We start from the raw sequence: 26,717 nt of genomic DNA, 5'->3' as shown, positions 1-26,717 counted from the left end.
ACACACGATGACAATATTGGATAAGGTTAAGCTATTATCCAGGTCTCTTGTCTCTATATGATTCACTAACTCAACTCAGTCAGACATTGAATCCACATTTCATTTGAAGTTGTTGTTGCTGTTGTTGTTGTCGTGTAAAAGCATTTCACCTGAAGCGAAGACAAAGTTCCACCAAACCGACTTAATCTGCTAATAAGCAGTAAGTCAAAAAAAGGGTTGATTGTCATTATGTGAGCCTCTATGTGTTCTTTACTTTGTTCCTTGATAACAATATTTCATTTGGACGGATTTTTTTCTGCTTTAGCTTCCTTTGGTTTGTGTACATTGTGAAATGGGTTACGTGAAGACGGAATTTGGGGAATGGATGGGATAATGGGAAAAGACCGATTTTGACATCGGTTTGATTTAATCATATTTAGAAACGATTTTGATGGGGTTTGCCGTAACACTTATCTTTTTTTGCATTACTTTAAAGCCCAGTTGACACTTGGACTTTTTTTTATATTTTACGCATTTGGCATTTTAATACGCCTAATAAAAGAACTAACACTCACCCATTTGGACACTTTTTTTCTCTGATAATGAACATTCGAGATTGATAGAAAAAGATGAATAATAATTCAGAACTATCTATAAGTGTTATCAATAACGTGTAATAAAAAAAATATTGACCTTACATTTTCGGTAGAAAAAAGTACTTGGCAGATTACCAAACAATTTAAAATCTTGAAAATCGATTAAACAGGGATTGTTTCTGTGAGTTGGAAAATGAGGTGGAAATGAGGAGGATTCTCCTCATCGCTTTCCTCCTCATTCACCACCTCCTCGTTCCTCCTCAGAGGCCCAATATCTGCGGTCAAAGGACTAAGTTAAAAAAACACAATTGTTCATGTTTTCGTTCAAGAACAGCAAAAAAATCCAGAATGTTAATGACTATTAAATAAATCGAAGAAAACTGTACATAGATCGAAAAAGGTGTACGTAAATGTGAAAAAGTAATTTTATGTTGACTGTCTGAATGTTGATGGATTTATAGGTTTTGTGTCTCTGTGCAATGCTCTAAAGAATGCGATAATTAGATAAAATTCGCTGCTCAAAATAATGAAAAGACAAAATTCCATTATTCAAAGGCACAAACATATTTTATATATATATGCAAACACTCGGTAAACCAGAAAATGAATCCCCACGCACAAAACTTCAAGACGAAAAAAAAGAAGATACGAACGTTATTAACGCCAATGAAAACAGTTGGCAAATATCCTGGTTTTTATTCTTTTTTTTTTTTGTTCGTAAATTACTTTTTAATTGATGCTCGATAAGAAGTACGTGTAATGCATTCATTAAAATATACGAGAGAAAAAAGTCTCTGTTTCGGAATACTTTTGTGAGAGTTTTTGTTTTTGTCCTGTGGAAATATGTTTTTTTTTTGTGCTATGGAACGGAGATGATTCAAGTTTCGAGCGAGAAAAGATAGAAGTGAATGAATTATCATCGTTAAAATCTGAAGGGAGTTACTATTTTATTTGTGCAAGTGGCTGCAAAGCTCATTAGTATTATATATAGAAGAAATTAGATGTTGGTGATGAGCAATGCAAATATCCGTCTAGAATCTAACGAATAAAAGTGGCTGGGGACTGATTGAATGCTATTGCCACCGATGTGAATTTCAAATTATTTGAGACACAAATCTATTTATTCAAATTATCTCTCAATATAGTTGTGTACATACATAATAACTCGAGTTTCTTTGCTATTGCATTAACCAATTTTCCAATATTGATGCAACCGAGATGGCTTTAAATCGTCAATTTACCATAAAGTCAAATTGAAAATCTGTATGCAACAAAATGCAAACCATCTCAATTCGAATTTTATTGATCGTATTAAATGTAAACATATCATCACTGAATTTTGAAAGTGGTGCACACATCGAAAATGTGCATCATCGAATTACGTTTCGGATAATAACAAAATAAACTAACGAAAAAAAATATCAACATCAAGCAAAGGAACCGAGAGAGGAATGGAAAAAAATATATTTATGGAGAAATGCCAGGACATCATGATTTATGGGTTCATTCTATTATCATCAATTCAGCCGCAGGTACTAAACAATGTGTTCGTCTATGTGCGATTCCTGCTTTACAACTTTTCTCTCTGTCTCGTTCCATCTCTGGTGGTTTTCGTAATGGTGACTGGCTTAAAGGCCGTTTCAACCGGCTCGATATTGATACTGTTGTTATAATTCTAATTTCTGTTGTTTTGCTTTAATATTTGTTGCTGCTTAACATTCAATGCAAATGTTATGCTTATGCGTGCGGATGCGGGGTGTGTGTGCATATATTTTGATGGTGAATGCATGGAATGTGTCTACTTTAATTCGATTCACATTTTGCACAAATGCGTACGAAGTCTACATATAGAAAAAGGTTCATTGGCATATAGAGAAGTGTTTTCACATCAACTGAAAAAAGAGATGTAGAGAGAGGACAGTGAGAGACATATCGTTGGATGCTAGACTCATTTTAGCCATTTCAGTAGCGTGTATCACACCATAAACATCGCTGTCATCGTTAACCGTCCATTGAACAACGAAAAAACATAACCGTTTCAAATGCTACAGCATTATAAATCGAACTGAACCAAACTACCTATTCTAATCTATTCACATGTGAATTGGCTCTCTACATATGGTTGTTCTTGTTCTCGGATGGACTGTTTGCGGCATTATGGGCAGGAGAATGAAACAGATCCGGAGTGAATTGGGTGATGTATATTCGCGTTCACTTCAAGAAAATAGTCAAAAGCAAATATCGATTCCAGAACATACACACATGAGCGCCAATGAAATGAACCGAATGGAACATTCAATGCCATACACATTACCATTTCACATACTGGCTTGTGCTAATGATATGCATTTGGGGGTGTATATATACTATGTCTGGCTAATCGGTTTCTATGCTAAAATAACCATCGATAAAGACCGACATCGATGCATATAGATGGTACACATAGTAAAAGCGTATTTTTAAATGAACATTATTTCAATTTATTAATATTATATTTAATCACTGGTACACACATTGAATATGTGCAGATAGAATCAACCAACGAATCCACTCGAAAAAATGTTGTTTATATCAAATATTTTGTCGACTGTCTCTCGTTGTTTGTTTTGTCATTATATTTTGAATGTTTCTCATGCTCAACGCCATACGCAATGGCATTCATTTGAAAGTTTTTGCAACATTGAAGCGATGGTATTTAGTGCAATTATACCAGATTTCATGCCAAATTCAAGTTGAAAGTGATAATGAAAAGGACAAACTGAGACGATATATACATAGACTAAGCGTAAACGTACACAATATTCGTGAAATGTTGGAAAAACATTTGAAGAACTTATTTCAAAAACTCTCTGTGAATTTGACGCTAATCCGGATATTCAACTTGATGATTTTGATTTTTTCGTAGCTCCAAATTGAGCAAAAAGTTTGTTTTCATTATTTAAATTTGAAAACATATCCTTTATGATATGAATATAATCCGTATATCGATGATTCGGTTCGTAATAAATCGTTCGTTTCTCTCCAGAGACTGTTTTTCGGAGCAATAAATGTGAGGGCTCTGAGGAAACGGGGGAGCAAAGATCCTCCAGTAAGGAGCCAAATATTGAAAAAAATATATCTACAAGTCTTCTCCGTGCTACTCCGGCTCCCTTCTCATAATATTTCGGAAAACAGTCTAAAAACCGTCATTTATTGCGGTAAAATGTCTAAGTCAGCCAATAAAAGTCAATTCTTAATGTTAAAGCAAGAAATACACTTTAAATTCGTTCGAAAAAAGTGCTAACATAACATACATCAATCCCGAAAATCTCACAATTGCTTTAAAATTGTAAATTATTTTCCGACAAACTATTCGTGTTTCCAATTAAAAATTGTCAATAACATGCAAGTTGCAAAGAAAAATATCCTATTTCTATGCAAATTCGTAAATTTACTTGAAATTCTTATCGAAAAAAAATCAATTTTTGTTATTTCTCAATACAATGTATGTGCTTTTTGTGAACATTCAGAACAAGGTGTATTTCACTTCAAGAAATACGATTTTTTCATTTCCTTAGTTCACGTACGTAAGCTTACAATAATTCAACGTCTACTTACACTACTGCAACACAAATTTCTTCTCCATTGTTGCTTTTGCTTACCTGAAAGAGAGAAAGAAATGAAAAAAATCAGCAAATCGCTTTTATTCGCAAAAAAGGCATTAATCAAATTAATTAATAAAAAAGCAAAAAAAAAATGGAATACGGTATATTGGTACGTTTCGATGGATCAACTACAATATATATAATTTTTATAGAAAAAATGGCCAACATCGGGAAAAGATCAAAAAGTAACCCATTTGAAATGTGGTAAAAAGGTACAGAGATTTTATCAAAGTTGTTCTATGGAAATTGGATGCATTATGAGATTTGAAAAAAAAACTTTGTGGTATTCCAAATCGCATGTACGCGTATTCGAAATATTAATAAAAAAAACTGTTCATGTAATACCCGTAATGAATTCGCTTATTTGTAACCATATACATAAATTCTTTTTGAAAAAGACTCAAACTACCATCATATAGCTGTATCGGGTCGCTAAATGCAATGTCTATTTGTTTGATATCAATTGTTGTTCCATATCGTTCAATTTCCCCTTATGAAGTCATTTCCATCTGAAAAGTGCTGCGTCATTAATGCTATTTCTCTTCTCTCTCTTTTTTTGTTGTTGTTCATTTTTATTCATATCCGTTTGTCGAGTAATTCTCTTTGATATTATATTCTGCGCTAGTTTCGTTTATAATATTGCTCGTCTTTCATTTCTCTGATGAATCTAATTTCGGTAAAAATGCCGAGTCGGTTCTGTAAATGGTGTACGCCAATACAAATTGTGGCTGCATTCAATGTGGTACGCGCACTACACATGCATTTAAAAAAATTAAATGCGAAAAAAAGGGAAACAACTCTCAAAGTCTCAGTCGTATCGAGTATGTTTATCGCAAGCAATGGACTTTAATTACTTTCAATAATTTGTGTTTGTTGTTGTGTGCAGCGGCAAAATGGTGGCGGCGTTGCATTTACAATGGGAATAAAAATGATGATACAAAATTTTCATTTTAATTCAATTCTTTATCATCATTAATCAATTCGTAGTGACGCACTTATTTGTACACGGATGGCAAATAAAAGTGATATGTGCATTACACTGATATGCCAACTGGAATACCGGTTACCTTTTCTCTCTCTCTCGTTTTGCTTACTATAAGATAGTCATTCATCAGCGTATACCCTATTCGATATAGCTTTTGTAACGAATTTTGCCCTCCTTTTTTTATTTCATTTTCCAATAAAGTGTCTTTAATGTCGAGCTGCGGTTCAGCCATGTCTATTGATAGTTAAAATGTAAATTGGATCGTTGTTTGTTTCATTTACTTTATTCTTCAATTTGAAATTGGTTTGATCACACAGTGCAACAGAAATTTTTACCATTTATGATATTTTACACGAAACGGTGTTCTTGATTCGGATATGATGGCTGATATAAAATTTGTGAAATGAAAAATTTGGAAATCAGATAGAGACAGATAAGTCTAAACCGACAAAAAAGTAAAAAAAAAACTGTGTTGCATCGTGTTATACATTTGTGCTGACTTCGTTGTTTTTTACCCAACAATACCGTTCAATTTGCTGTTTAATTCCTTTTTTTTACTCCACCGATCAATCTTATTCCAGATTGTTTTATATTCATTTTTATTTCTCTGTATGTCAGTGCTTTTTGTATTTGTGTGTGTGTTTGTTGAACAGACACAAAATGCGTATCGCGTACTCTGTATTTATGTACGTATTTTTTGTTTTGTTTTTCAGCTTATGAATATTCCTTTAGCACGTTTACACATGTTATTTTACTGTTTTGCACAATATACAAATTGTGGATGGCAAAAAGGGTTGGTGTGACTTATTTATGTATTCTCTGTATCTCTATGTATTCATTTCGCAATCCATTTGTATATTGGCAGCCTAGAACAACTGAATAGTGAATACACCATATATACATTTTTCCAGTCGCTTTTTCGCCTCCATGTTCGCATCGTCGATTTCTCACTCTTGCTTTTTTGCATATACGCTTTGATTGCATCATACATTCGAATGGTTTTTGTGTGCCATTCACATCGCTTTTTTGCATATAAATCCATCTTGCGTATATATCCCAATCACAAAACAAACAAACAAACAAACATTTTTATAATAAGTTTTGTTGAATGCCATTCAACGTTATGCGTCTTGTTCCCACACTTTGCCGTTCTCTCAATCTAGTATATCTCTTTCTCCCTCCTGCTCCCCCATCTCGCCCCTGCTCCCCCATCTCGCCCCTGCTCCATCGCTCTAATGCGCGCTTTATTCGTTTGAGTTTTTCATTATAAACAACAGTGCACTCGTACACAAAAAGCATACGTCTCACATATACATATGCGAGAGAAAATAAAAACCCAACAAATTTTATGAAATGTACGCGAAAGCGAAGAGCAAAAAATAGAAAATCTGGTGAAAAATATGTTTAATGCACATTTATTATTTTGTTTAATTAGATTGTTCCGTTATTTTCAACACAAAATAATGTAAATGGATGGATGGATGGACGTGTACTTGCGTTTCACTGTATGAACGCCGCTATTTTCATATTAAATTTATTCTTTACATAATTTGTTGTTGCCATATTACATTTTTGAATGTATTTTTTTTCGTTGATTTTATTTTTTTTTGTTGCATTCCCATTTTTTTTGTATGAGTGCATGGCTGGTTACACTAGGTGACCATGTGCAATATTCGCGTAATCTGTAGTGAACGCTTCCCCATACATAATTTAATTTTTAAATATTTTGCTGTCGCTGTTGGTCTTCGGTCATTCTGAGTTTAACCAATTCGAAATTATTTGCGGAAAAATGTAGGTCGTGTCGTTCATGTGGTGAAAGGTTCCCATTTTTCTATGTGTGTGTGTATTGTATTATCTGTGATTTAAGAAAGTTTTTCATCCCATTCTTGACATTCACTGTGTAAATTTAATTAAATTAAGAATCGCTAAATCTCTTGAAATCCGTTTGTGGTGCTCAAACGAATGATGATGAAGAAAATGCCATAAATCAGAAGTGATACCAACGTCAACACGTTTCCATCCGCGAACAATGGTCGTCTTATTTGCAGAAATGGTTATTGTATTTATATTTTTTTTGTGTGTGCTGTCTTTTGAAATCGAGAAGAAGAGAAAAAAAACTGGGATATTTTCTGAATGCGAATTGTAACGATTCAACGGAACGAAAAATAACTGCCATTCTTCGTCAATTTTTCTCGCCGATTGGTGTTCACAAATAGATCTGAAAATGGCAAATATTGAAATTTCAACAAAATGCCAAAGGCATTATATTGTTGTTTTCCCACTTCTTTTTTTTCTCGACTTTGCCACACTTTGTTTCTATTCGTCTGCCTTTTCACGCTCAATTAGCATTTTTACCGCAGCCAGATACGTATTCATGCTTCAAAAGAATATTTATTAGTGGCAAAAAGCTGAAGCGAGAAAAAAACAACGACAACAACCAGAGCAATAAAAAAACCGTTGGCAAATAGTATCATGAGCTAGTGAAGCTCACAAAGCCAGAAAAAGGTGCAAATGAAATCGACGCATACGCATTCTCATACCAAACAAACAGAGATGAAGCGTTTAAAGTCTTTGATTTCACGCGCGTACATTACACACCGTCAGTGAAAAGATGGCCAGGTCGAAGGAGGAAAAAACCACCAACAACGCACACACACACACAAAGAACAGAGAAATGAGAGGGAAAAAAGGAATTGTTTAGTGAAATGGCGTGCAAATATCTGAAATGCAAACGGGAATTTGGTCGACGATGTAGAAGAATCCACTCAAACATCGGTAAACTGGGATCGTTTTCACAATCACACTCAAACATACGCGAAAAAAGGAAGAAAAAAAACTGGAAATCTATATGGCAGCGAACAACGAACGCAATATATTTATTTGGTTTTATGTTTATGTTATTTTTCTTTTTCGCTCTTTCTCTTTTCTTCTTTTCAATTGTCATTTTATGATATGGCTCCGTTTTTTATGCGCTGAAACTTTTCAAATTTATGACAGCCTCAGCTTGTTAATCATTCACCGATTGTTCGATTTGGCCAGAGATATTGAACATGGGTCCACAAATGGTATAGATGAGCAGTCGAGAATACTTTGGTACTTAATGGCTGCTCGCAATATACGTCGATGTTTCAGTGGATTTACAGTATGGGTTTAAAGCCGAACACCGTCAATTGCAATGTGTATATAATGCAGGCGGAAAACTCAGTATCGCAAGGTAATATGTTCAGAATTTTAAAAGTCGGACGGACGGACACGGACATTTACGCAGACGGACATGAATTTTGTCCTTCCATTTTAAGGTTTTGATTTCGTCCGTTTGACACCTTTACTAGATCAGCATAGGGCATACTTATCTATATCGTTTGTGGACCCTTGACATCAAGAGAGAAATATTGCGACTTTTCGAAGTGTATTTTTTAATTTGGAAAATCCACTACTCAACAAATGGCGAAAAAAGAGTCCCAGCTAAACAAAAGCCAGAACCAAAAAGTCGAACATAAATAAAACAGAACGATAAAAATAAGAAATAAAAAAAAAACAAACAGAAATGTTGACGGGGTAAAAGACTTGTATTGATATACATTGCATATATATATACATTTCAGTGAAATTAAAGAAACACCCTTAAGATCTTTTTGATAAAATTTGCATGGAAAATTATTCGGTTCGCAATCGAAAAGTGAATATTAAAAGTGTTGAAGGCGTTTCTGCAAATCGAACGAAACGGTAGAAAAAGAAATCAAACGGAATATACGTTTTTGCGCTTGAGACCATATAGATTACGCATCAAAAATCAATGGTTTAACTGATGTTGCCATTGCTGTCGTTGCTGCTGCTGTTTTGCTGCAACTGTGAGTTGAAATCGTTCGTTTTACCACATTTACATTATGGAAATGGCAGCAACTTATATTGGTATTTTATGTATTCTTTTCTCTTGACTGTCTTTTACTCCCTCTCATTTCGGTTATTTATCACATTCACATCTATTCACAATGCTTGCCCCATTCGCCATTTGGGGCTTATTTTTTCATTCCACTTGTGGCAAACAGAGAAAAAAAGAAAAACACCGCAATGTTAGTCTTTTGGCTTTTATTATACTTATTCGTGTGTCCCTTGTTTTATTTCAAAAAAAAAAAAAAATCTTCGATTTTACATCGACTAAAAGAATCTTTTCCATCTTTTCTTCTTCTTCGGTTTTTTTTTTGTTGTTTCTGTGTAACTTTGCCGTTTTGCGTCGGTTAAAAGTATTATTGCTTTAGTGTCTATGATTTTTCGTCGTGTATCTGTTGTGTTGTTTTTTTGGCCAATTTCGTCGTCTGTTTATTCTCTATATTTTGTGATTGTCGAAAGTTTGAAATTGTGTAGATGTGTTTATGTATTTTTGAGTTAGCAAAATGTTTGAATAGAGCCCAAGGGAATGATTTACATAATAATTTTACCAATTTTACACACATTCGAAATAACCATAAATTACACCGAAAATTTCAATATGATTTATGCTACCATTCGACGATTGCACTAACATCATATTCGCCGCACAAATGGCTTCCGAATACCAACTTCGAATGGACTTTTTATCACAGTTTAAATGGCAATCTTGAGACGAAATAACAAACGATTTTGAAATTGTTGATAGAAAACATTACCGCATTCTATGTTCAAGTTTATGAACAACGCAAAAAAACGAGAACCGAAGAAACGAAGCTTTTCGAGAGAAGTGGAAAAAAAATCAAAAGCAATTAATGGATTTTGTAATGTTTGATGTGTTTACGCTTGTCCCCGTGTCGAACTTCACCTTGCGCCGAATGGAAGATGACAAGAATATCTGGAAACTGTAAAGGTACGTGGTTTTTCTCTCTCACTTTAAAAAAAAGAAGAAAAATTAACATAGCCAGATTATTTGAGATGCAAAAAAGTGGAGAAACCGAAGCACTCATCTGACGACCACCACCATCATGGGGCTTGAACGTGTTTATGCACGCGAAAACACATAAAGCATATCATCGTAAAAGGATCTTGTGTACTTTTGCACCAGTTTTAAATTTTATTTCAATGCTTTTTCAGTTTTTTTTTTCTTTCTTTCTCCTTCTCGCTCTCACCAGCTTTATATGTCGTCTCTCTGCAACGCTTACATTACACTTCTAATTCCACTTTTTATTTCCGCAATTTCGTTTATTCTCTGGCATTCTTCTCAGTGATGCACTTTACTTTTGCCGTTTAAAACAAATGTCCTATTTCACTCACTTTGCTTATAAAATGGAGAATTCAATTAAAATTGTACGTATTCAAATTCGTTGTCGTTACTGGTGCTCTTGCCATTCTTCTTCTTCTTCTTCTGCCGGTCGGTGCTGGGTTTTGTTGTCAGTGCAACTGCTAGGTGTGTGTGTGTGTGTCTTTTTTCATCTTTCGGGGTTTGTTGTATCACAAAAATGTGCCCAAGTCAACTATAAATTAGATGTGAACTGGTTGTGTTAGTCGTGTTGGCCGTGCATTCATTCCTTCACTTTAGAATGTCTATCGCAGATAAATCTTTAGCGCAACAAACCAAATGGCAGTCGGGTCTGTGTTGGCTAAACAAAAGGCATCCTGAATTCATTTGACACAATTCGAAAATGGAAACGGAGTAGCGTTTTATTAAACATTTCCTCCATTATTAACTTTAGTGTTAGTTTTTCCGCTTCGATTCTCTTCCGACACATGCAGCTCGCTTGTGCTCGTTCGCGCCTCGCCACCGTCCCATAATGCAATCAAAAGCACCGTTGCTGACGACCATTTCGAAACGTAGAAAATTCTCATTTCGCTACAAATACACATACATTGAACAATTGTGCACCGAATGGATTGCAATTGCCATAGACTTAAGCACAAATACACACCGAATCTGTTCTCGACGTAGACTCAACCACAACGAGTTCACTCTATCGCTTTTCGTATTTCTATCTCTGTCTGTCTCTTCGCCCGTTCCGTTGAACGGTATTGTTGAACGCACAGCCAGCGCAAAGTCATAGTGTGAAAACAAGCACTAAGTTATTGTTATTGCATTTTTAATTAATTGTTATGATAGTAACAGATGTTATCTAACTTTGAACACTGCAGTTTTACGATTTTTTTTCGTCCCATTCGTTCATATTCTTTTTGTTAGATCATATGTCTCTGTGTCGCGCTCTTTCTCACTTTTGTGCAATTCAGTCTCTTTTTTTTGTAGTTGTTGTATTTTCTCCGTTCTTCCTGTTGGCTTCATCTTCTGTTGTCTGGTCACTATGTGTTTCAAATCTAAATTTTGTTTCGTTCTCAGTTACGCCAAGGGACCGTTGACATTGCTTTTATCATTCGCCATTTGCCATCAAACACACCAGAGTCACATACTACGTCCCGTTTACACTCTCGTCCGCAAATGATTTACATTCTTTACACACTTTTTTTTCTCTCTCTTAATGCTTTTCGTCGAAATCTCGTTACCAATTATAAGATGAATCGTGTCCTGAACAATTTCATTCGCTCGTTTATTCACTATTCATTTGATTTTCAGCATGTTTGCTGAAATCGGCTTCATTAACATGTCTTGACTACATTTTCATATTCTTGAATTGCTGTGCAAAAGTCGGAAATATTTCATGCTCTTTTTTAGTCCTTCTCTTGCTCTAATTAATCTATCTCTATTTCGAGTTCTTTTTTAAATTCTGCGAATAAAAAAAGCCGAGTTGGTACGATAGCCATGAGAACTTGCCATCAAAATTTGTGTCTTTGGAGCGAGAGGTGAACGAGTCGACATCTCACTAATTTCCCATAATCTAGTTAACAGAGAAGCATTTTATTGCGTTTTATGTGGAGCTGTTTTTCCGTTGGACATGACCAACGCTCGGAATCAATTCATCATTGGCCGGCATTTTTTGTGTCTCATAGCTCACTTTTTCTATTTCTCTTTTTCTATATTTCTCTTTCCCACACATAACCCTCACACCGTCGATCTCTCTCGATCTCGTTTCTGGTCTACTTCAAACTATTGTGAAATTTGTGTGATGTTCTACGTGTAAATTGATTTTGGTATGTCAACATGGAGATTTAACATTTTCGCATAGCGAAATTGTATGCGTTTTTTCGTTGTTGTTTCACATTCGATGTATGAATTTTTGCATTTAGCAATGAAATAACGGGTCTCATTCTTCTCATTCGCATATTGTGTGCTTTAATCGATTTGAGTCGTTTTTCAAAAAAAAAAAATCTCTCTCTCTCTCTCTCTCTCTCTCTCTCTCTCTCTCTCTCTCTGAGTGTTGTATTCTCATTCCATTCGATTGTTCGTGCATGTAATTTGTCGACACAGCTCTGCATACAGCAGCAGGTTCAGTTAAAATAAATTATTCAGCATTTTTATCCCGCCTGAAGTGTAAAACCGTACAACAGTCAAAATGTGCACACAATGGATTTCTATTTGTCAGCGAGAGAGAAAGATATGTGTAAAAATCACCTAAAGCAAACCAAAATGAACCGAAGAGAATAGAACAAGAGGCAAAAAAACATCAGTAAAACTGAATTTTAATGCTGCATTTGGAGAAAAATAGAAAACGAACACAGCAGACAACACCGCTAGGAGTCAAAGAGGACACAAACACATACACATCCATATGAAAGAAGAGAGAAAAAAAATTATTTCGTAAAAATGCCCCGAATACCACATTTCGAATAAAATGAAATCAGCCAGTCGTTGAAAACAAAAGAATCATTAAGTAAATGTTGATTATGGAACGAAATTGAATGGAATTAAATTGCTTTGGTTGTGTTGCGTTGCAGCAAAATTTGTGTTATGTGAAAAATGATGGGCACGACAAATGGAAAGCATCAACAATAACGAACGAAACGAAAAAAAATGTGTGCACGTTGTGTATAAAGTAATTGAAACATCGAGACAAAATATTGACACGACAGCAAAAATTCGCATCAAAGAACATCACCACATTTGATTTGTGCGCGAATAAAAAAAATGTCGAAGGAAATTAACGAAAAAAGTTTTTATTCTTTTTGTTATCGCTAGCTAGTTCAATATATGCATATTTGCTTGCACTTTCCAATCGCCCTTTTTTTCAATCGTTCTCTCTGTTATCGGTCTTAGTCTCTTTCAGTTGACTTTGTATGCATTAGTTCACATTTATCGTTCATATTGTTAATAATTCATTGGTGCGTTGCTTACATGATTTGATCTCCCATTTGTGGGAGAGCGTGTGGATGGGGACTGAGAATGGAGCGTTGAACGATCAAACGAATGAACAACGGCTGAAAAAGCAACAATCGAAACGATTTTAACATACTACGTAAAATAAACATGACCGGATAAAAGCTAAATGTATTTTCGAAATAGACGAAAAAAAACACGCCGAGTGTATCGTTTAATTAAATTCTATTGTCATTGTTATCACTCGACCATTAACTCAATGTACTACCCCGATTGACAGTTCGTATGTTCACTTTTTCGTTCGACATGAATTCATGTATCGTGCGAAACTGTCGAGCGTTAAAGCGCAATTAAGAAACTATTCACTTCAGTTTTGGCCTCATCTACATAGTATTCGCGTGTGAAAGAGAGAGGAAGAGTAAGTGAGAGACGGAGAAAAAGAGAGAGAACGAGTACCGACAGACAGAGCTCAGTGGCAAAATAAAGATAGATTTTGTTCAGTGGATGATACGAGTTCCTATTATATGGAAGGGTATAAAAGATCCGATGAGAGGATAGCGGACAATGAACAAGTCAATTGTTCTTTTTTTGTTGTTGTTGTTGTTGTATTGCTTACGCATTCTGTCAGTTCTCTTCCTGTTCACGTTTCTATTTGCTATGCTATGACACTAGCACCACAATGCCGTCGACTTGCTGCTGTGCAAACGCAAAATAAAACTTCGAACGAATAAATAAACAAATCCGATACAATCGAATGCATATTGTGTAACGATTTATTGGAGCGATAACACATTTTAGCGTTGTCTTCATCTCCGTCTCCCGTTTATTTGTGTATGCCATTTGGCTTCGATGTGTGTGCAATACGATGTTAAGCCAATTTCATCTATATTAACACGCACAGATGACCACTGATTCAAACTGTGTATGTATATTCAGTCTTTTGCACTCCCAAGTCATCATTCGGCGTGTACGAAACGACAACGACTTCCACTCAAATAGAAAAAAAAAACCACACCATACACAGAAGAACCAAACAAATGTAATGCTCAATGCATATAAATTCACTTGAATTATGCATGCTAAGATTTTTATTCAGTGATAATGGAGTGATGTTCGTAGTTCTCGTCGCCATTGTGCCGAAATTCACCAAAAGCAAACACACACACATTACCACCACCATACGCTCGCTCCTCGCATCGAATCGATCTCAATGAAAAACAATGGCTGTGCTTGTTATTATTTTCTTATTCGTCATTTTCTTATCAGACAACTATAAAAACGAACACGCTATTTTACCGTGTTCGATACACACTCACGAACGGAAAGTAAATAGAAAATGCAATGAAATGAGGAAAGAACGCCGTTCGTGGCCTCAAAATCAACTTGCAAAGCAAATTTATTTTTATTTATTTCAGAAAAACCAGCAAACATTGAATGTAACGTTATGATAATTAACTAGTCTGTGTGGAAGAATCTGTGAGCATAAGCTCACAAAACGATATAGCGGATTACACAACATAATAGCTTTTGCCAGTGTGGAGATTTTGTGATAATCCAATGGGAATGGGGGGGCCACACAAAGATTTCGGTGGAAATTCCTTTTATATGCTAACGGTTCCTGTTTGAGGATGGGCGAACAGTAAAATTGGAAATTAACTTTTCTGACGATTGACAGACTCATTTCGAATTCACTGCTCGGAAAATGTCATTTCAATAGAAATAAAATTCAAGAAATCGAAAGCGAAAGGATTTATCAGTTCGAGGGGTCGAAAAAATCGACTTTCAAAATTGAAGACGAATTCATTGTCAAATGTAATCATCACAATCATGAATACCGATCTAGTCATACGCTCTTTTTTCGATTGAACTATACTTAACACATGATTTTTTCCACAGTATCAATCATTCACTCACTGAACACGTGAGTGACAAACATGTACACAAAAATTAACTCTTATCCCATTTAGAGATTAATTAAACGTTAAGTCAATTTTTTTGCTTAGTAACTTATTGTTATGCATGGCTTCTACTTGTCTATGTGGACGTCATACGACATTTATAACGCCAAGTGTCAGTTGAAAACACACGTTCCATCTTTTGGAAAAATACATCTCTTACAGGTAATCCTTGAAATTATTTAATCAAATAGCAACTGGCAAATAAATTTGGTACGCGAAATGCTATCAATCATAAATTACGTTCTTAAGACTTGATGCTAAACTGTTTGTTTAATATTTTTTATAAGTTTTATCAAAGCGCATTGTTTCTGGAATAAGTCAACACGGATTTTTATCGTAAAACCCGAATTCCGCTCAGATTTTTTTTCATAATGTCGATTTTATCAACAGTAATGTCATGAATTTGGACTTTTTTCCTTTCAATAATATGAATTGTGTGTAAAAAGCAGAAAATATTTCAATGATATTCTGAGACTAACAATTTTGCTTCGATTAAAAAATGATTTTCGTCCGGATTTGAATAAGAAGTGCCCGGATTCGCCCGGGTTACATAAAGCTCTGAAAATACATGCAAACCCAAAAACAGCACTTAGTTCTTTTGATATTTTGAGAGTATAAATCACATTGATTATCTGTATTTTTGACGTTCACATGCCATGTCCACGATCAAACAAGAATAGAAGAATAAAGAAATAAAAAAAGATAAAAAAGAAGAAGATAAAAAAATGATGACATAACAATTCATTTAAATATGCTAAAGTAGCACTTACTATTCAACATTTTAGTTTTGGCATTCAATTGGACACATTCACAAACATGCTTCGTTCAATTTCTATTTTAATCGTATCGCTTTGCCTGTTGGTGTCATTTGTGGTGAGTTATTAAAAAATTTCTTCGCTTAATTTATTATCTTTGTGTCGTGTGTTCATAGTTTACTATTGGTTTTGTTCAAAAATTGTAGCAACCATATGATGTGGAGCAATTACCATCACCGCAATGTGGAAACAGCAAGAATCCACATTGGGATCAAAATACTCGAAGTTTATACTATGTTGATGTTGTCGCTTCCAAGTCGTATCTTTTACGCTATGATTATGACGAAAACCGTGTTTATCAAGCAACCATTGACAATGCAACAACTTTAGTGTTTATGTTACCAATTGAAGGTGCTCCAAACCATTTTTTGGTTGGAATAGATCTTAAAGCAGTTACCGTTTTCTGGGATGGACGATCACCAAAAGCTGTCGTTAATTCGACATCAGTTTTTGAAATCGATGAAGATTCATCACATCGTATAAATGTGGTTAAAACAGATCGATTTGGTCGATTCTATGGTGGTAGTTCAACAATGAAATCATGTGCTACGGTTACTGTTGAAACGGCCGCATTTTATAAATATACCAAAAGTACGGGTTTAATTAAAAACTTTGGCGATGTGTTGCGTTCGAATGGACTTACATGGAATCGATCAAGTAACAAATTTTACTATGCCGACTCATGTGACTATAATGTCGTTGAATTTGACTGGGATCCAGACACTGGCAATTTAAGTAAGAATTTATTTTGATGGAAAAAATCATTTGAATCGATTTAATGCCACCATTTTTTTCGAATAGCCAATGGCACTGAAATTTTTTCACTTGCTGAATATGACACAAAGCCGGGCTCTGTCATCGATGGAATTACAGGTGATTTAGATGGAAATATCTATATGGCTATATATGGTGATAACCAAATTATAAAACTCAATCCCACGTAAGTTGGATATGATTTTTTTCGAGTCATGTCAAAATTACAACCTTTTTTTAAAGTGGTACTTTTCATAACCACAAAAACTTCTTTCTTTATGTTTTTAATGCAGAACCCGAGAAGTATTGCTGAAGATAGATATGCCGATGAATCAAAGTGTGGGTGTAGAATTTGGTGGACCGAATTTGGACATCTTGTTTGTAACGACGCGTTACATTGATGGAAAGCAACCAAATGGCTCTGGTCATTTGTTCAAAATTACTGGATTAAAGACAACTGGGCACGCAGGTGTAAAAGTCGATCTTTCATAATTCCTGAATTGTGTTTTTTGGAACTAAAGTTCGCAGCTTTCTAAGCATTTTTTAAAAATAATGAGTGAAAAAATAAATTACACACTTTATTTCGTTCCATTGTTGATGTTTAAAAGAAATTATTTAAAACGGGTAATTCAAATATTTCAATTTTGAAGTCAACCCATGAGAATTGTATGCATTTATGACAGTAAAATTGAAAATGTCAGATTTCAAGTTTCGGTTGATTGAGCCAATTCTTCTAATTCCCACGAGAAACTATCAAATCGTAATTTTTCTATTTTATTAATTCTGTTGTGCAAATATTAATTAGTTTATAATATTATTGCACCTCAAAGTATTATAATAATGCGGTTGATAGAATCAAATTAAGAAAGCAAAGGAGGTTTGTTTGTTGAAACGGTGAGCAAAGCTGAAGGTGATTTAATTCCAACCATTCTTAAGTTTTACAACCCTTTCTTAATCTTGTATTAAACTTGACTTGAAAACCAGAAAATCGATAGAGAAAAAGCGAATATTCAAATGAAAATCCGAATAAATCCTCAATAAAATGTTAGAAAAAGCTTTTTTCTTACATTGTATCGTTTGTGTAGAGGTAAAGCTTAGTATTGGTATAAATTTATTATTAGACGGGCAATATTAACAATGAGAAAAGGTATGGAGCGAAAAAAAAACGAGCTTCTGCCTAGTTTGATCATTAATTATAGAAATATGTATGCGCACATTGTAATGTATGTGTAGTGACTTTTTGCAAACGCCAGTGCATATTTAAGTGTTTAAAGTGCAAAAATTATGTGAAATTTTAATTAAACACAAATTTTTCAATGTTTTGCGCCGTCGCATGCCAATGTGCTATAAAAGTCAAAGGGTGAAAATGTTATGTTACATGCAATAGCAAAAGCTGCACAAAATAAAAGAGAGACAGAGAGAGCACAAACGGTGGCATAAAGAATTGTATTAAAGATTTAATGCGATGTGAACTGTGAAATATAGTTATCGTGCACAGCGCATTTTTTTTTTCGGCGATATTTTTTTTCTTCTCAAATGTTGAAAGTTGTCAAAGCACATGCCCATAAACTGTTCAAATATATGGCTAGAAAACTCATAAAGATATCACATATAATAATAAGAAATAAAAGTGGATCACTTTTTACATGAATAAGTTACACTTTGCCACCGAAAAACAAACACCGCATATTATTACCGCGCGCCAGAGTCTATTGGAAATGGCGAAAAAAAACGGGGCAAATAATCTATTTTAAATATTTATATATATGAATGAGAAAGTTGGAATAATTTAAAACGCAACGAATGTGTCAAGGTTGTGAGTTTATTCAGACTGCTATTGAAACGAAGATGGATTTTCAATTGATTTGAGTTCAATTCGCGTGCAAAAGCACCATTCACCTAAATTGAATATAAGCTAAATGGTTTTTGTGTTCTTATTTGATTCAATCTCACACTTTCTACCATAATAATACATTTTCCGCACACAATTTGTTAAGTCTTAGAAATACACACGCGGCAGTAGCACACATAAAGCACAATGGTGGCAATTGAATGAGTTCTTTTATCATTTTCGAGAGAGAGAGTACAAAAATGACGCGTAATATTGATTGCGGTTGTCTCTATTATTTGCATTTATCCCATTGTGATTGCTTAGTGTTTCAATCAGTTTTCTTGAATGGTTCAGGTTCTTTTTTTTTCGCATTCATTCATTTTCGAAATATCGTACATAAGCCGATTACCATCAAATATACGACGTTGAAGCGCGAATCTAGAATCACTTCTTAAATAACATGAAAAATCAAAATGAAATGAAAAACGGAAAGAAAACATTTCAAAACACACACACACACACTCTCATATATCTATATGAGTGGAAAATACCTGCGGTAAATGTATATGTTTGGCTGAATTTCTGAATTTCTATCGTAATCATTATCAAAGCATTTAGCAAAACAAAGTGAGAAAATGAGGGTAGAATGCGAGGAAAAAAGCGATACCGAACGAAATGTGTCAAATAATCGAATTAAAATTAATTTGGAAGCCCCATAATCTGTAACCGGATTGGAAAAGAGCTATTTAATCGTATTAGTGTTAGGCATCGTTGGAAAATTGCTGAATTTAAGATATGAGTAACCGAACGAGAGGCGACCATAGCCCAAAAATCGATTGCTTTTCAAAGGCAACACACACACACACAGCTGGCGTTTTCAATTTGCACCACAATTCATTTCAATCACACTAAAATTTCGAAAATAGTATTATTTTCACATACAGCAAACACTAATATGACGATTTCAATGATATTATTGCCAACGCGCGCGCGTGTGTAAGCGAAAATGGCTCATTCTCGCTTCACTCGTTCGGGATTTGTGTGTGTGTGTGTTTCACCTCTCTTTTCCGCACATTATACACATTGCATTCGGCCCAAAAACCTACCTACTAAGCTTAATTCCACAATTGTCCCTTCACATACGTACACACAAACACGTCACGTTCATTTCATACAGAGACACATACACAGAGAAAGAAAGAAAGAGAGAGAGAGAGAGAGAGAGAGAGAGAGAGAAACAATCCTGTGATACGAATTTCTGGTAAAATTCATTTCGATTCGGACCAATTAATCCGATTTTATGTTACCAAATGTTTTTACGACTTGTTCTTTCGTCTAATTGCACACTTTCGATTCCTCAGTTTGGTGTCAATCGAATTGATATTGCATAATCCCGAATTTCAATTTCAAACTTTCTGCACGTTGTGCCCGAATTGAATTGAAAGGAAAACACAATAAAAACAGCAATTTCCATTTTTGGGGAAAATCACTTTTCAATGGCGAATTCACTTTGAATGTGCATAGGATTGAATGCGTACTATTTTTTTTTCTATCGCTCTCTCCCAATCAAACCAGCTCACATTTGTTCTCTTTTCGAATCGAAATATACATTGAGAATATTTCAAATTGAACGTCATTTCCATTCACACAGTTGTGGCAGTTGGCATGTTGCCGAATGATAAAAAGCAAATACATACACACCATTTACTCATTAAAAAAATTATATTCAATGCGTTTTCAAGAGCGATAAGAAGAGCATATATTTCAAAAAATGAGACCAGCTTATGAAAATGGCATCCAGCTATTCAAATAATCATATAATATTACAAACGAATTGGTTTGTTGCCAAAAAACTGAGAATATGAAAAAATCGAGACACTTTTTAAACTCAATCATTTTTATGTATTTTTGTGAATACACAAAAAAAGAATTCTATCGAATTTCTTAACTCGGATACGAAGTTTTTCTTCTGATTTAAAATGTTCGATATCGGAGTTTAAAGTATATCATCGATTGAAGTTTTACATTTCAAAAAAAAAAAATTAAAATATCAACGAAATATACGTCTATTATATCGAAAACATTAGGCAAACTGTTTGAAAACGAAAAATGTAAAGTTATTGAAGTGGAAATTGTGATGTGAAGTAATATGTTGAGAACTAAATTGAAATGCATTGAAAAATCTAAACTTTTTTTGAATCAACAACAACAAAAAAATCCAAGTTGCGTTGATTCCAATGTTGTTAAAGATAACGATGGTTATAAAAAAAGAGAGAGCGAAGAGAACAGCATCAACGATGATTATGACAGAAACACATCAACCAATCAAGATGCGTGTGCTCGTCGCCTTACACACACATACAATTGAATAATTCATGGTAAAAACTGTGAAATCCTCTATGATTTGACTTGTGGACAAGTTGTGTCTTTGGCTTTGTTATGTTGCATGATGCATTCGGTTCTTTTTTTTGTCATACTCACAATAGCTTTAGCCAACATTCTAAAATTATTACTGCAATGGTCTGCATAACAATAATTGCTAATGATTGTGAAATTCTGAAACGACCACTATGTTACGCTGTATTCGAATATGCAAGTGAAGTTTGAGTAAATGCCGTCGATTTTGCAACTATTATTGTTATTATTCGTAATTTTGAGAATGTGAATGTGTGTGTGTGTGTATGCGTACGCTCTCAGTCATCAAGTTATTGTCTTCACCATTGTGGCTTCCTCTGTTGAGAAGTTGTGTTATGGACGATCCCGGCATGCACAATACTGTATTTTGGTCAATCTTTATGTGATGATTGGTGATTTGAAACGTTAAAAACGACATTCAAAAGCCTGTAAATTTCCTCATTTTCATCTTCTGTCTGCATTGGCAATGCCGATGCCTTGTCAGTGGTGCCCATTCTCTTTGCACTGTGTCACACCATCTCGTTGTCGTTTCACAGCCGCATTATGTTTCAGAGTTAGTATTAAACCCTTGCAATCAGAAACCATTCAAATGCAAATGTTACAATTCACAAAACTTTTACTCAAATAACAAATCAACTATGTTGTCGTTATTTTTTCTATCTCCTCCTCTGTTTCTCGATCTGTGTGCTCGATGTAGAAAGCCTCTGCTGACTGACTCTCTTTTGCTCCAACCCTGTGTGTGCATTTGTTGTTGCTGTCGCTTCGTTTGGTGTGCTTCCATTTCCATTTCATTTCGTTTTGTCTTTGGTGTTTCGTACACGAATGAGAGACACTTTTGCATTGTAAATGCACTCACTCAGTATCTCTAGATATGAATATGGAAAAATGAAAAACTTTAGCGTTTGTTGAGCCACAAAATGCAGCAATGAATGCAGGAGAGAGAGAGAGTGAAAGAGCAAAAAACAAAAACTTTAAATAAAAATAGTAACAAAATCGAAAAATAGGATAAATAATTTCAATGGCACACACACATTTTTTGAGAAAAAGAGAGAAAAAAAACTTTATACTCGGGCCCGGACGAACGTTGTTGCGTGGGTTGAAGTTAGAACAGCAAAAAGAAAAAGAAATAGAGACTGCATCAACTGGCAGTTGTATTAAACTGGCAGTCTCTCTGCCGTATTTGTTCATTGCTTCTTGCCAATGGCCACAAAAACGAAGACATGAACAGAGAGATAGATAAAGGCAGCCGCATTTTACTACCCTCTGCCCTCCGCATCTTCGTAATATAGAGATGTGTGTGTGTGAGAAGAGAAAACACGGAAAAACCACAGACAAAAGATAAAGATTATTACCAACTCTGGCCAAAAAATAGAAACAAAACCGGAGACAATTTCGTTGAAAAGTTTTAATGCCGATTTCATTCAATAGCATAATGGCTGAGCTGAACAGATCAGCGCACCACATAAACACATGAGCACTACTGCTACATACACACAAGCATCGATGAACTCAACTCTTAAATGAAACAAATTGAACGGGAAGCAACGAATTCATAGACCTTCAACTGTAATAATATCGAACCAAAATAATAAACAAATGCCTTAGATTCGCGCACACGCTACTCTCACGACCAGATTCGGTCGCTTTTTGGCGCGCTTTGGACGGGTCTCTCTTTCTCTAAATATTCTTCCGTTTTATCTCTCTCCCTCTTCATTTTGTTTTAACCTTCGGTCTGTTCATTGCAAATGTTTATATTCGAAATTGTCGTTCTTTTTGTGCTTTCGTTCAATTTTGCAGTTTATTGTCAATTCCTGTTTTCGTTGGCAATGTGCACAGTTATGTGTTTGAACATGAATACAAGAACTTTCAACTCGGGCGACTTAACATAAATGGCAAATAAATATGTATGAAATCGAAAAAGACCGAAACTTATAGCACAAAACATGCATTCCGGCCGCATTCAAGCACCACACCGAACATGTGGAATATATATGATGTGCAAGTCATTTAAAATGTCTTTTGGTCATCATTCAAATTTTAATCATAAAAGGAAAATTATCAAAAGTGGAAATCTCTCACTCACACACATACACCAATCCGGACATAAAGGATGCATTTGATTTTATATGCATAAACACACTCACTCATTTTGTACTTGTCATTTCAACTTGTATGATTAAATTTCATCATCACTCAAATGCATATGAGACGCATTTATATCATAAATTACAATGGTTGTCCACAAATTTATTTTAACACATATTATAACACACACACACCATCCCATCCGATTTGCAGCAGAATTTAAGTGGAATGTGTTTGCGATTTTTATTAAATTATTAGCGAACGTTTTAAAAACCGACCACAATTGAATTGAAACGATGTAGCATTGATAATGTTCGACGGATCGTATGAATTACGAATTGAACGACTGATCCTTGACATAAAGTTATTTTGGTTTCAACAAAAACCATTTGAAAATTAATGAAAAGAGTTGATCGCGTTGACTACAAAGACAGAGCTTCAGACCAGATTGCCAAAATCGATTGACAGAGTCCAGTTGTTGCTGCTTAACTTTGGAATGATGTATTTGGTAGCAAGACAGTGGTTGCCATGGAAAAGTCACCTCACAAAAGTTCGTTCATTTAAGAGCGTTCCGCAACAGCATTCTTTCGTTGCGAGTTTGATGTCAGTAGAGCGTAGTATTTTTCCTCTATAAATTTTACAATTACAAAATGTGTATGCATGTCATATTGTATTCACTGACGTAACATTTTATTTTTAGTAGGTTAATTGCATTTCAAGCAGTTATTCGAGAGCTATAACCTGAAGTCATTCGCAGAAACCATTTATCCTGTTAAAGTGATGCTTAATTTAATGAAAATGTCTAATAATAAAAACAACTTCGTGCAGAATGGAAACTTTTCGGATTGATTTGTTTTAAAGTGGAAACTTTATACTTTATAGAGCATTTAGAGCGGTGCGAACAATTTTTTGATTGGTTGCTCAATATCAAAAATTTTTGCAAGAGAAAGTGGCAACAATTTTACAATAATTACTTACATCATCCCATTGATGTTTGGAATGCAAAAACGAATTCCATGCATTTATTTGAAACGAGATGAGATTTTGTTTGATTTTCAACAACTTGAATTGTTGCTTGTAAAATATGTAGAACATTTATTTAAAATTCAATTAAATTCAAGCTCGGTTGGTGTCCTACCAATTTTCTTTGTATGGCATCTCTTTTTCGTTTGTTAGCAAGTTTCGGATTTTTTGTTCGAATTTTTTTTGTGAGAACCTTTCTCTTTCTCTCTCTCTCTCTGTGAAAAAACCAAAACCGATGTCACATTCATAGTTTGTGAAAAAGAAAACGCCAGTGTCTAAGTGTTTTCTATGGTGTACTATCATTCATTACACTTGCATTTAGTTTTTCTTCTCCTGCATGAATAAATGATGAGAACGGAGATTAGCCGAGATTATTTTAATTTGGTATTTTCAATCAGAACGCATTTAATGGTCGTTGTACAATTGTCGAATGCTTTTAATTCATTCAAAAGAGTTTTTTTAAATGCCAACCGTATCAAGGCTTACGAATGTGCCGCGAACAGTTTCAGAGTTTTCGTTTTCTACTAAATTCTAATTAAATTGCAAACTTAATACGTTGCAACGCCTTTTTGTTTCGCATACTTTTTCGCCTTTTTCTCTCGCATATAAATTAAAACGAATCAATAAAATTCAATTTCATTTGATTGGTGAAAAATAAATCGAATGACTCCATTCTCAATAAAAATCTATCTTGAACAAAAAGTCATTTAATGAACAAAATGCTCCAACATCAATTTGAAAACCTTTTCGTCATTTTATAATTCATTTAAACTACCGAAACACCATTAATAAATGTTTATATTATAACTTGTTGATATAATCACAAGCAAAGCTTTTTGGCCAAAAACAACAAAACGGAATAGCATTTATATAAACATGACATTTTTCATTGGACATAAATGAATGAATACTTAAGTTTGGTTCTTCTTTTTGTTCTCAATATCGAACCATTGACCTTTATTATTCATCATTAAAATACATTATTTTGGTATTTAACGCGCTTAAATTGTCGAATGTCAGGTGAAAATGGTTGAAAATCCGGTCAATTGATTCAATAAATTGTCTCTATATTTCAAGTTTTATTCAAAAAGTCGTTCAACTGAAACTTTCTTAATTAATCCCTCGAGTAAATTGCATTTTGTTCATGCCATGAAATGGCTTGTTACCTGAGAGCAGTTTTATGGCTGGAAAATCTTCGAAAACTTTCATCGTCGTGTTTCATTTATTCATTTTGGCATTTTTTCAATGGCAGTATGTGTGTCGGTTGGATTGAAATTGGTGGCCTATTTCGCGATTTTCTTTTTATGATGCCTTTTGGTGTTCAACTTTCATTTTACATTTATGTCACACATTCGGTGTGTGTGTCTCTCTCTCTGTGTGATTATGAATCTTTCATTTCTTTGTAAGAAAAAAAACGACATACTTTAGACCGGTTTATGCGCACACTGAATTTTCATGGATGGTTTTGGCATAATCACAAACGACGTACGGGGGAGAATGAGAGCGTTTCATCAAAAATAGGTGAGCAAAAATACCGTTCCCATATTGTGTGTGGTGGATGGTGTGTGTGTACTAGTAATGAGTAGAACCATGAAAAATATGTAATCGCACAGTTACTCCCGGTATCGTTTTAAACTTTTTCTTGATTCGGTCGTATCAACATTGAATGCGCAACCACATACGTTGGAAACACAAATATATGCGACGGAAATAAACTTTAAAAATCATCTTGAACAACAAAAAATATATATCGTAAAGTTGGCTGAGCGTAAAAGGAACAACAGCAAATTTGCTTTACTCGCTCTATCATATTCGTCAAATGGTCGGAATGAATGTGATGCAGTGATTGTCTATCCTTCGTTTCGTCCATGTGTATGTGCGTGTGATGTGATCGTTTTTATTTTTCCACGCTTGAATTTTTCACATCACTTCAGACGAAGCTTAGCCTATATTTTAAACATTCCATTTGTGCACCGCGCGCACTCCCACATTTATAAAAGTGTACAGTGTAAATGACGAGAGCTAAAAACGTCAAAAGCTCGGCGAGCTCATTTTTGAAATGCGAACATAAACAACAGAAAATGATGGCTGTGAAATGAAAATAGGCGAATACAAGTGAAGAAAGAAAAAGCGGCGAACGAACAAAGAATGGTAAGACACGGTGAGTGTAATGTATGTGAAAGAGAGAGAGAGAGAGAGAGAGAGAGAGAGAGAGAAGTGGAGAGGTAGAACCAAGATAGAAACACATTTATATGTATATTTGTGCTGCGAGCTCTTCAGTTTAGCATAAAATTTTATAAATAAGTAATAATGTAAATTTTTGTTGTGCAATTTTCGCTTCAGTTGATGAATAAGAGAGATGTGCAGAATGTATACGTTGTACAGGCCGCACTCGCATATACATTATGCTTGTTTGCATGCTTTTTGGTGATTTTCATTTCATCGTCAGGAACGACGATTTTTTTT

At 34.6% G+C, this 26,717-nt stretch overlaps 2 protein-coding genes across 5 annotated transcripts in view; one reads left to right on the top strand and one right to left on the bottom strand.

Annotated features, from left to right (window-relative positions):
- The window catches only part of LOC116349264 (teneurin-m), a 623,527-nt gene that overhangs the window by 251,997 nt on the left and 344,813 nt on the right, over positions 1-26,717 (bottom strand). The gene's annotated exons all lie outside the window — the stretch shown is intronic.
- Positions 16,080-17,650, top strand: LOC116349343 (regucalcin-like). Its single transcript, XM_031780738.1, has 4 exons — positions 16,080-16,202; positions 16,291-16,879; positions 16,946-17,084; positions 17,191-17,650. Exons 1-4 carry the CDS (start codon positions 16,146-16,148, stop codon positions 17,387-17,389), a joined length of 984 nt encoding a protein of 327 aa, XP_031636598.1. The 5' UTR covers positions 16,080-16,145; the 3' UTR covers positions 17,390-17,650.

The sequence above is a fragment of the Contarinia nasturtii genome, unplaced genomic scaffold (assembly GCF_009176525.2).
Source record: "Contarinia nasturtii isolate CC-2019 unplaced genomic scaffold, AAFC_CNas_1.1 Cnas_scaffold_129, whole genome shotgun sequence".
Taxonomy (NCBI): domain Eukaryota; kingdom Metazoa; phylum Arthropoda; class Insecta; order Diptera; family Cecidomyiidae; genus Contarinia; species Contarinia nasturtii.
Note: the sequence above shows the minus strand (reverse complement) of the source record. Positions and strands in the feature narration are given on the sequence as shown.